Source organism: Netta rufina (genome assembly GCF_964035555.1).
Source record: "Netta rufina genome assembly, chromosome: 4".
Lineage (NCBI taxonomy): Eukaryota > Metazoa > Chordata > Aves > Anseriformes > Anatidae > Netta > Netta rufina.
In genome coordinates, this window is record NC_140127.1 from 6,031,600 (window position 1) to 6,043,711 (window position 12,112).

Sequence of the window (12,112 nt, forward strand, 5' to 3'; positions counted from 1 at the left end):
TTTTTTTTTTTTTTTTTACCTGTAACAAGACAGCCCAAGATCCATCAAGGTGAAGAATATGCACTTTAGTAATGAGATCTGAACCAGAGTTTCGTGCTTGAGTACTAATCCTATCAAAGTAAACCCTGATTAATCTTTCATCATTGAAACGCAGGCTCCCGCTGCAGGAAAGATTGCGTTTCCTGGCACCTTTCCCATTTGCTTCAGGTTATGTAGCTCTCCGAATATTGAACACTGCTGAAGGTTCAATAGTTGTGAATATAGTTACCTGATGTGGTGCCTGGATTAAGTACATTGCTGTGGCTATGTGATTTACATGTAAATAGAGAGGTATGTACGGTGAATCTTCCAGTTCTTCTTCGCTCGTTCTCCTGAAGTTTATAATCTCCACCACTCTCTGTAATGTTTTATAGCATCTGTTCTCTGTTTTACTGAATAATTCTGACATCAACAACAGACCATTTTGAGCTGAAGAAAAACAAGGAGGTGTGCTATGTTACTAACGGGGCATAAATTATTCTAAATAGCTTTCAGCTGCAAATTAGGGAAGCTAGATGCAGTTGTCAGCTGGCCACTAAAAGAGATGACAAAGTCTAGCTGCACTTACTTAATACCATCTTGCTGGAGCTGCTGTCACAGGTAGATAGATACCTTAGCTTGGTTTTGGTGATAATTCGGGAGGTGTTTGTAACAGGGCTTCATCTAACCAAGAATCAAAAATCCTATGATTGAAGTACTTTATCTCCGTTTGCCTCTTCTGTTGCATGATTACCTAGTGGTGAATCTGGGGGAGAGGCTTCTTGCTGATATTTTTATCTTGTGAGGAATGTGATCGTTCTTCATGTTTTGTGTAGGTGGGTAGAATCTGAAGTTCAAAATTGGTCTCTGTTTCCCTTCTTTTTGCATCCCTAGTCCTTTAACCATTTTTGCACCTTTATGTAGCAGTTAGGCATGGAATTGGCTAGGCCCCTTGTAGGCCTGAGGTATGTGTGAATGCATTTTGAAGACAAAGCTGCAATATATGAAGGTGCAAGATCGAGGGTTTATTCCTTTTAGCTGGGGATCATTGTCTTTACCACCTTTCTCTATTGCTATGTCAAATGGTCTTTTAGTTTGGGAAGCATGGGAAAAAAAATAGATTGGTTTACTTAACAGATCTTCACTATCTGGGATTGCTACTGGGCGATTCAATAAATAAATAAATAGGAAGGCATGATACATTTTGTGAGTGCTTCCTGTTGGCATTTAAGGCAGTGCCTGCATAAAATATGTAGAAAGCAGCTTAGAATGGCAGACAAACTGTTTTGTAACTGTCCCTTGCAGCATTTTTAGCATGTTCTCCTGAAGCAAACAAGCAACCGAACTGTTGGAGGTAGAGTACTTGCCCCATGTTGCCTTTAATTTTGGTAGTTCCTCTCTAAGTGATGAGCCTGGAGGAGGCAAGGTACAAACAATCAAAGTCTGAGCACTGAAAATAGCATGAAATACATACCATAAAATAGTTCTTTATCCATCTACAAATTTTTCTTATTATGTGTGGAGATATGACAGGAGATATGATCAGTTTAAAATAACATATTGTATTAAATGACAGATGGTCAGATGAGAATTCTTCTATAAAAGATTACGAGGATGATGATTATCCCTATTGTGTGTGTGTGTGTTATCTTTAAAATGATAGGTATTTAACCTTGATCTCAGCTCTGTAGTTCTGAGGTGTAGAGACTGAACTTTCTTAGAGGTTTACGGTAAGCTTGTTTGTTATGCATATACATAACATTCAAGAACTTGTGGAGAGTGTTGGCATTTTTGATGCTTTGAAACTTCAGACCTTCAATAATAAATAATTCATTTTCATTATCTTGTAGCCAGGTGCATAGCTTCACTTTAGTTGCCTTGTGATGTTGATGAGGTGCACCTGGTTCATACCGGTCAACCACTTTGTTGTTGCAGACTTTCAACAGAGCCAGATGCTTGCGTATGCTTCTTAGTGCTCTGTACCATCCCCACCAACAAAAATTAACACTCATGTTCAGCTTGCTATCCCTTCTAGAAGACATTTTGAATCAAAAGCCTCCGAACATAAGTATTTTTAAAACTGTTGTCTACAACAGAAATCTCAAACTTCCATGCAAGTCTTCTGTATCTCAATCTCAGCTTCTAGAGAAGCCGAATAACAAAATAATGCAGGCAGTAATAACAGGCAACAATAAATTTCTCATGGAAGAGGTTCTCATCAAGATTTCAGTCAGTGTCTCTGAGCAGGTTGAATTTCTAGTGGGAAAAAGACTGTTCTCAAATACTTGTTACCTAATTAGGGGCAAATGAAGGCCTTCACCCTGTTAAAAACACTGAACTGGGTCTTTAGTCTCAGGTCTTGAGCAGAATTTGTCGTATTTGAATTTGTCAGCACTGTTGGAGACTTTCAGCTAGGAAATAGAATATAGAATAGTGAAAGGACTGACAGTGAAACAAAGTGGAAGGACAGGAGATTTCGATTTTAACTAAAAAAAAAATACGGTGTTTTTTTTCAGCTTGTTGTTAGTGATGTTAGGGCACTGCTGTGTTCTTTATAGCTAAGAGATGTCCAACTGCTTACTTAAAAGCACAGAATTGCTCCTACATTACTGGCAAAGCAAAACGATAATTCTGGCATTGCTTGATCTCAAGCTCAGTCAAAAATTGAAGTATTGGTTTTAAAAGCTTTTATTTTAATGTGACTTATCCCCATGCTCTTCCAGCAGTTCAAACGCTACTTTGGATAAAATCAACATCGTTCTGAAGCATACCTAATGTTAAGTGTGAATAAAAGACATAACCCCATCATATTCCTTGGTTCAGTAGTAAAGGGTTGAAAACCTAAACAGCAAGCAAGCAGCTTGTTAGTACAGAATAGCAAAATGCTGTTCTGGCCTGTGATTGCTAGAGGGCAGTATTTACTAATAATATATTAAAAGTGAAGCCATTTAACTAAAAAGATTTGGTAGCCTGTTTATTTGAGGACTTCAGGTTTGTGCAGTTCTTTTTCTCATCTTTGTTTTTCAGTTTCACTTGTATGGTAGAATAATAATACCAGCATTGTCTCTTTGCTTCCTTATTAATAGTAATCATAACCACTTCAGGTTTACCTGGACCTCCTTGTCTTAGAAAGTTACATTTATGAAAATTTGAGAGCAAAATCTCTTCAATAAAAATTTGACTGATACTTTCTACTTAAATAGTTTGACTTACATTTCATGTTGCTATTGATAGGCTTAATGAGGATCTGTTTAATATTTCAAATTTTGTCCTTCTTGTATGTTTTTATGTATATGCATACAAGATAACAGGTGTCTGTGTATGAGGTTGGGAGTAAGTGGATATGTTCTGGTAAAATATTTTAATCAAATGTATGAGAAGGAGGAAGTAATTGCTTTTAAATACCGAGGAAGTAATGTAGTTCAAAAAAATGATGTCTACGTAATGTGTACCTCAAAGCAAAGAGGAGCCTCAGGCTATTAGGAATGCTTATTTTCCTGCTGCACAGAATATATCACATACAAGTAAGCAGGTAAACAGGTATTAGCTGATCACAATCACTGCAGGGGATATTTCAGGGAACAGGGTGTTATTATTCAGTAAGGAGCCATCTACTGAAGGCATTGAAGAGAGATACTCGGGGAAACAGTATGAATGTACAATGAGGCTGAAATGGTGACAGGAGATGATTTGTTTTTGTTTTTGAACACTTAAAATCAATTGAAGGGTTAGAGGCCAAGCTTTATTTAAATTAAAAAAAAAAAATTCAAAACACAACCGTGTAAATATTGAAAATGCTAAGCAGTCATCATCAAAACCTTTAGTTTTATAGACAGTGTACGGTTCAGATACGATTGAATACTCATATGAAGGTGTGGGAATAAAATCTAGAGAGAGCCTTGATAGACATATTTGCCTTTCAGCAAATGTGCGCATGGTTTTGTCAGTGCCATAACCCTGTTTAAGAGTTTATGGAATAAGTAGTCATTTATTAACATAATATTGATTATGCTTTCTGCTTTTCCTTTGCTTACTTCCAGGGAAGGCATAATAGGAGGATTAATTTGCACTTTTTATGAGCTAAAAAGTAATATATTAAGCTTTATGTCTAACTGTAAATCTTCAGAAATGGAAAACAGAGCACATGAGCTATGCAGCTGAGTAAATTTTAACAATGGTAGTCCTGCCTTTGCATTCCTAACTTGTAGGGACCTTCTGTAGAAACTGATGTTTCATGAAAATAGATTTTGTTGCCTTCAACACACAAAGTACTTCGTTAAAGATTAGGAATCTCTCAAGGTGTCATAAATGGGTAGCTATTCTAAATACATACTGAATCTTTTATATATATATATTTCTATCTATCTATATATATAATGTCATAAGTACTCTGACCGAAAGGAGGTTTTCTGTAGCTGTTACAGTTCTTAGTCCCAGAGTAATAGAAGCACTGAAGCAGCCTCAAATTCTTGTGATGACACCTGTCTTTACGGGTCACGTTAGAACAATGTAAATGCCCAAGGTGTCAGTAACTGGCAGTATTTGCTTAAGTGACTTACAAGAGTGAAACTTTTGCTGCCTTTCACTGAGAAGTATACGTTATAATAAATATCAACAAAGGCAAAAAATGTCGATACCATGAATCTATGAATTCTTCTGTTGAAAATTGTGATTTGCACTCTTAATTATTTATATAAAAATATTTTTTCTATAGTCAAAAAGTTGTTTTATGCTTGCTCAAGCACCCTTAGTCATGTTTCGTGTAGCAGCATATGATGTAAGGGGAGAACTGGGACAGTTTACTAGAGCAGGTTCTTGAGTGCTTTACGACTCAGGTGGTGGTTGGGTGGGTTTGCTCATGGTGCTGGTGCTCTTTCCAAACGTAACCCTGCTGAAAGTGATGGTCTTTGTTGTTTCCAGTACAACATCAGGAAATAATAATTTGGAAGAGATGAGAATGGGGGTTCTGGGCATGGGAACACCTTTTGGCAGCTGAAAGTTGTATCAGAGCAGTTTGGGCCCTGCAGTTATTTCCCATTTAAATGTGTTCCTGCCAAGCTGTGCAATTTTTAATATAGTTTAAAATTGATCTAAACGAGGACTTGAGCTTTTAATAAAACATGGTTTTTGTTTTCTTTTCTCCTCCCCCCACCTTTTGCAGCTCTACGCGATTCCTTGGTTTCTTACAATGTTTACACGTGAGTATGGCTTCTTTTTTTTTTCTGATTAATTGTTCTTGTATTTCTTAAGGATAACTTTTCTCACTTTTTCAGCTAGAGCTTTCCTAATTGATTGTGTGTGTATGTCATTTAGCAGGTCACTTGTAATTTGCAGGGATGTGTGTTGTGACTTGAGTCTCAACAGTGTCTGTCACATTATACTTTCTGCTCGTAGTTGACAGTAATTAGTGTTTTCTTATTTCTGAAAAAAAAAAAAAAAGAACTGTATTAAACTTGATCTGGATTATTCTGCACATGTAGTACTGAAGGAATGTGAAAAGGAAGCTGTTATGCTGGAAAAAGTAATAGGAATAGTAACAATAATAATAATGAAAACACCTTTCTTCTACCCAGTTAAGGTAACAAAGAGTAACTTCATTTTTGAAGGCCAACAAAACAAGCTTTATCTTCTTTAACATATTATTATTATGCTTTACTGCAATATTTGTGCATGTATACTTGGAACAAAAAGAGCTTTCTGATTTGGTGGGTTTTTAATGAAAGACAGGAAAGTTAGTAAAGCAAGACTAGAAAGCAATTTGTCATTTTCTTTCCTCGAAGATCTTTGATTTTTTAATATTTTTTTTTCATTTCATGTCATCATTGGCACACTTTGAATCAAAAAAAAATGGTGAGATGAAAAGAACTGATGGGTTATGTCTCTAAAATGACAAAGAATTTCACGTGAGATTCTTGATTGCAGTTCCTAAAGATCTTGATTGTAAAGCATTGGCTGTTGCAGTTGTCCAATCTTCTAAACCTTTTACGAGGATTTGGAATGTTCAACTTTGGAAAACTGAGAAAATGGTTTTCTTGGTGATGAATTGAAGTGTTAGTTGAAGTATAATGTATTTTAGGAGATCCACCTTCGGCTTTATATGCAAAATGGTGCTATTTTTAATATGTCTTTATTCCTCTCTGCCAATTTTTGCTCTATTCTGCTCATTTTCTTGTCTAGCTTAAAGTAGTTGAGCTTATTGATTCACTCATTAATGTCTTCATGCTATTGGAAATTACTGATTATGCATTTTTCATGCATAATTATTCTGTACCAAAAGAAGAATAAGTTACCTAATTTTGTTTGTGTTTGAAATCTGAAAACCTTCATATTTCAAAGTATTTAATAAGGAAAGAAGGTACTGATTACTTCTAGAATAGTCTGTATACATACGAAAAGAAACGTGTTTAAACAGGTTGAATCCTGCTTGCTCCCAGATTAAAAAAAAAAAAAAGAAACAACCCTAAGACAGGAGATAAGAAAGTGTCTCAAGTGTGTGTATGTGCATTTATATTAACTTACAACTTTATTTATTTATTTATTTATTGCGGTGCCTGTTTGTCATGCAGATGTCTTCCCTTTGCATAAAATTTTTCACTTGTGGGATACGCTACTGCTTGGAAATTCCTCCTTCCCATTCTGTATAGGAGTGGCTATACTTCAACAACTGAGGGATCGTCTTCTGGCTAATGGATTCAACGAATGCATTCTCCTTTTTTCAGACTTACCAGGTAAAGAAAAAACTTTCTTCCCTTTTTCTGTTTTCCCAGGTGTGTTGCTGAAGAAACCATGTGCTTTCATGTGAATACGTACTATAAACCTTACATGTGTTTCAAAATAACGTTAGATTTAGGCCCTGCACAAACTGGCAAGGAGTTTACGTAACTATAGCTCAATGAAATTAGTAGAAGTCCTTTTGTTGTCTTAGCAAGAATTGGGTGAGTTCATTTTTATTTCTGTGTGAAGGTTGGAGTACTTCCTTGTGAAATTTAGAATAATCTTAAATAATTCATGAGTGACCGTTCACAGACTTGCCACTTCTAGAAACAATGCAGTTGGCAGGGGCTTTTTAGTAGGAAATAAGTATTGTTCTATATAGTGCTGTCTCACTTTGCTGCTGGTGCTAGTCTGTTTTCCTTCCATAAAATTAAACTGTTGCTATGAAAACGACTAAGGTAAAGTTAATATACTACGAAAAGTGATACAGATACCATTAGAATTGCTTGGCATTAAATCAGTTCATTTGAAACTTACAGCTTTCAAAAGAACCCCCAAAATCAGATAGGAGGCTACATAATCATTCAGAAGTTCTGCCCTCCTGTTCAGTGGGAAGTTGTTGACCTATCCATATAAATAAGTCTTACATCTTTTTGGGGAGAAAAAAAAAAAAAAAAAAAGAGGCAGTTAGCAATGAAGCTTGGCTTTTATTTCTGAGTGAGTTTCTAGGGAAGCAGTAGCATGCGTTTGAATTGAGTAAACAGTGTACACTGGAAGATGTTTCCATTTGTGACAGACTAATATTTACATAATACATGAATTGGAAGTCTACTGCACACAGCACGTGCTCATGATCTTGTACTGCTTCACCTCTCCTCAACCCAGGATCTCACTAACATGATATAGGTTTTGGTGAAGAGGTGATACAATTTTAATCATGTGGCCTTTTCTTAAGAGAATTTTAACATTTGCTTATTTCCTGGGCCAATTATAAATTTAGTGGAATGTATTCTAACACCATGTGTGTAATTCAAATATTAATTCCCTTCAACAGAAGTCATTCTTTTCCTGAAGAATTGAATGAGAGAATCAAGTTTGGAAGAGCATTGAATCTTAAAAATCTCTTATTAAGTGTGGCAGTCTCCACAACTGCAGAGTTCTGGGGCTAGCAGTAGCCCACAGTGTGGTAGCAAACCAGCTGCACCTAAGTTCATAGATGTGTAAGTCAGTCTCTCAGAAGTTCAGCAAGGTCTCACTGGTGAAGCTCTGTGGTTTCTCTACTGTCACAAATTCTGTCTCTCACTGTATGCCGTTAAACAAAAGTCCAGATTTCAAAATTTTGCTTTTCTGCTACCTTTCAGCTCAGTTTCTACTACACAATTGCTATTTTATTTTTTCAATTTATAAGAAAATTAAATAGGCCATTCCATATAGCGTTGGTTCTCTCTGGTTTTGGTCTACATGCTCAGTCATTTCAAATTCTCTTATTAAATTTAACTTGGTATCTTCAGGTGGTGTGAAAGGTGAGTGCTAAACTAAAAGATTGTCTCTGTCCTCCCCTATGCATTATCTTTATCTTAGCTAAATATAGGTTCATTAATATTTTACCTATTTTCTTGCCTAAGGTCATACCTTCCTATTTTTTCCCGTAAGTGGTTCTAAATTATATATTCCAATTTATCTTGAACCGGCTGATTTTCTGACAGTTGATGTACTTTATGCTGAGGTCAAGTGTAAGAACACATTAGTTCTCATAATACATATCTATTTGTATAGTAAAATTAAATAACTAAAGCCTGCAATATTACAATGTGTATGCTTTCTGCTGATTATTGGTTGTCAACTTCGATGTTCCAGTAGGAAACGTTTCGGTTAATTTCTGAAAACAAATATTTAAAGCATTTGTGATGTCTGCAATGTTTTGAATGTCAATAGTGACACAGTTGAATGTTGGGAGATTAATCCAAAGCACATCATAAATTGACTGCTAAGGGACTTAAAAATGAAATATTGGTCTAGTTGAGACTTCTGGAATCAGTAACCACTCTGAACATAAAATTACCATGGCCTTGTGCTTCTCTTTCTAGCCCAAGTCATACTTCCTATTATGTCGTGACAGCTTTTGCATTTTGTCACCTGTATATTCCAAACAGGGGTTCTCTTATTTTGGCTAAAATAAATTCTGCACCATGCGTGTGAATTTTCTGGAAGTAATTTACAAACAACCTTTAGGTGGAATTGGGTCACCCCAAGGAAGAGATTATGTTGTTCTAAACATCTGCAATAATTTAAATCTAAAATCAATTGTTGCTCAACAGCCTGAAACTCCTGTGGTTTTTAAGCTTTCCATGCACCAGAATGGCTTATCTCAGGCTGCCAGTGAAAGCGACTTGCTTTCCAGACTGATAACGCTACTTTACCTCTATCTTGCAAATTTGTGAAATGCTTTTTTTAAACATTTCTTGTTTTTACAGTACCTGTCACTAAAAAGATACATTTTAATTTAAAAAATAACCCACAAATTTATTTACGGGTCACTTGGTTGCAGTTCACAGTTGAGTTCAGTGCACATAACACAGTTCTGATTATTGCTTAGAGAAGTTAATGATGTGGGGAAAAAGAAGGGGCACGGTGCTGGTATTGATTACTTGATTCTGAAAGCCCTTAGCAATGCTTATCTCAAAGCTTTGACTATATTTTATCTGTATAAATGGATATCACTTGCTATTTTTGGAATCTCTAGTGGAAATCTCAATTTGTTAATATTGAAAACAGATATTCCTTCGTGAGTGCCATACTTTGTTTGTGGCTTCATGTAAAAATTGAACTCCGGCCAGGAAGGGAAAATTAAAAGTTAATTAAAACATTACACTTCAAAACTCCATGTATCTGGATTTCTCTGAATAGAGACGGTGATGCAGGGAACCTTACAGTTTTATTTACTTGTTGGAGGGACAGTTGCACTGTATTTGAAATTGGATCAGGATTTTAACTCTTGACTAAGTTTAGGTACAAAACTTGGGAATTTCCCTAAAAATCTTCAAAAACAGTTCTAAAGTGGTTTTGAAGTAGCTAGGGGTTATGATTTAATTTTATGAATAAAATTAGACTTTGTTTCCGGAATTGATCATTGCTGCTGCTCTCCATAATCTTGTAGTTGCTGGAGCTGACAGTTGTACCTAGCTCTGTGTATAAGGAATTCAGTCAGAAAAATAACTGTACCGTAGCACTGAGGGTGTTTCTGTCGTGAAAAGCCATGTTAATAATTAGGTTCAACAGTGCTGTCTTCTGCTAGTGGAGCCTGTAACACTGCAGTTTTTACATCAAGGAAAACACTGCAAACTGTTCCCCGAAATGCTTGTTCTTAATCTCTATACAGATGGAAATAAGAAGTGGTCCCAATTCTGCTTTTTTGTTGTTTTTTTTTTTTTTTTTTTTTTTTTTTTTCCCATCAGTAGTACTCTCTCATCAAGTGTTTCCATTGGACTTTCTGTTCTTTTCAGAATTTCTTGGCTTACAGCTTCTGAATGGCAAAGCCTTCAGCGTTCACGTGTGCCACTTTCCTCTGCTTGTAAGTTGCTTGGTATAGTCATAGCTCAGCGTATTTCAGGCATACATTTCCATGTTTGAGAACCATAGTTTTAACCAAGTTCTCCTGTAAACTGTTGCTTGTACTTCTACTTGTAAGGGGAACAGAAACGATACATGTCTCTGTGCACAGGAGATTTACTTTTCATCATTCATCTTGTGGTTAACATTATTATTCCAAATTGCCATCTGCCATGCAGAATTCTCACGTGCTTTAGTAGTATTTAGTTCTAACAATATTCTCGTGTACTAGGAAACCTACTTGAAGGATTTGACAAAATAATTGGTCAACTAAAACACTGGAAAATCCCTTTGCTGTAATACCAAATGTCCTAGCCCCTGGTGGGGCTGCACGAAGAGGACATTTCAGCAACTGCTAAAACTTGCTTAAATTAGATGGTTTAGGAAATTATTGCCCAAAGGCATGTGCTTTGTTTGTTTGTTTTGTTCTGTATTCTTCTTTCTCCTTGTGTTTGAGGAGCTACTTTGAATATAAACTCTATTCAAACAACGTGATTATCAGGGAAGATTTAGAGGTACTATTTGACACGAACAAATAAAACCAATTCCAGAGTCATTGCTAATTCTTTGTGTAGTTCCGAGAATTTCTAAATCTTATGCCATTTAGGTGATGTAGAGAGAGCAAACACATTTTGCATTACCTTTGTTTTTCTTTTATCTAAGCCTGACATATAACAGGAGGATGTGGCAGGGGAAATGAGAATGGTAAGGGTGGCACTACTGATGTGGTACCAACAGAAGCAGGACTTTGCTTTCAGACCAGTGCTGGCCTACACTAAACCTGTTTGGTTGTGTCTGCATCTTTCGTATCAAGAAACCTATGACCCAGATGGCCATGCCATGCATCAAGGGCTGACTGTATTACTAACTTTACCTTAAAATGTGCGTTTTTTCTTATAGTGTAGTTGTTAACATCTTGACTTTAGTCTGTGTGATAGGTTTTGAGTTGCATAATATACATGGTGATTGCTGTAGCTTAAATTGATTTCTAAATTCATTACCCACTGTACAAGTAGTGCAAAGTCACTGGCACCTTTTGTTAGGAAGACAGACTCAGGAATGAAGCATCCAGATACAGACAATTCTTTGCAAGCAGTTGAAGACCTATTCAATTCTACCCTGAATCAGTGTAGTGTAGGGCCTGACAAGCAGATACTCTTCCAGAGATCCACGCTATCATCACTGAAATACAGCTATTCATTTCGGTCTTGAGAAGAGATACACCAGCTTACAAGGTGGGGAGCAGATGCTATTAGAGGATAAGGAAACACCAAGCCTAGATATGGGATAAAACATGTTCTTATACATATAAGCATTATAGGTTAGTTTCTGCAGTAACCTCATCTTCTGAAACTTTAGGTGGTGAGGAGCATTTTATGTGTTATTTCTGTGCAGCTTAGGAAGGTGGCTTTCTGCTGTTTTCAGGCTAGTCAGCACCTCCAAAGAAAACATCAGATACAAAGTCCAGAGCACTGGTGGTGAAGAAGCAGTCCAGTGCAACGAGGGGCTATAGTAAAATTGTTGAAGTGGAAATGTGGAGGACTCTGCTTTGTGAGATACAGGCATGTAGGTTTAAGATGCAATGTGTAGTCAAAAATTACACATTAGAAAACCACAAAAGTAAATGATTCTCCAAGGAACAGGGGTTCTCTAACATGAGAGAAACAATTACATGTATATCTGTTTCTACTGAAGCAGTGTGCCAAAATGATTAATTCTGTGATGATGAAAGTTGTATAAATGCTTAGAAATATTACATCCAGCTCAGGAA

General features: G+C 36.3%; 1 protein-coding gene across 5 annotated transcripts in view; it reads left to right on the forward strand.

The window, feature by feature from the left end:
- TBCK (TBC1 domain containing kinase) overlaps positions 1–12,112 on the forward strand; it is a 105,106-nt gene that overhangs the window by 50,412 nt on the left and 42,582 nt on the right. For all 5 annotated transcript variants that reach the window (XM_084285701.1, XM_084285704.1, XM_084285703.1 and 2 more), the window contains 2 exons: positions 5,180–5,216; positions 6,585–6,746. In XM_084285701.1, the coding sequence (XP_084141827.1) occupies positions 5,180–5,216; positions 6,585–6,746 (199 nt within the window). The remainder of the gene's footprint in view (positions 1–5,179; positions 5,217–6,584; positions 6,747–12,112) is intronic.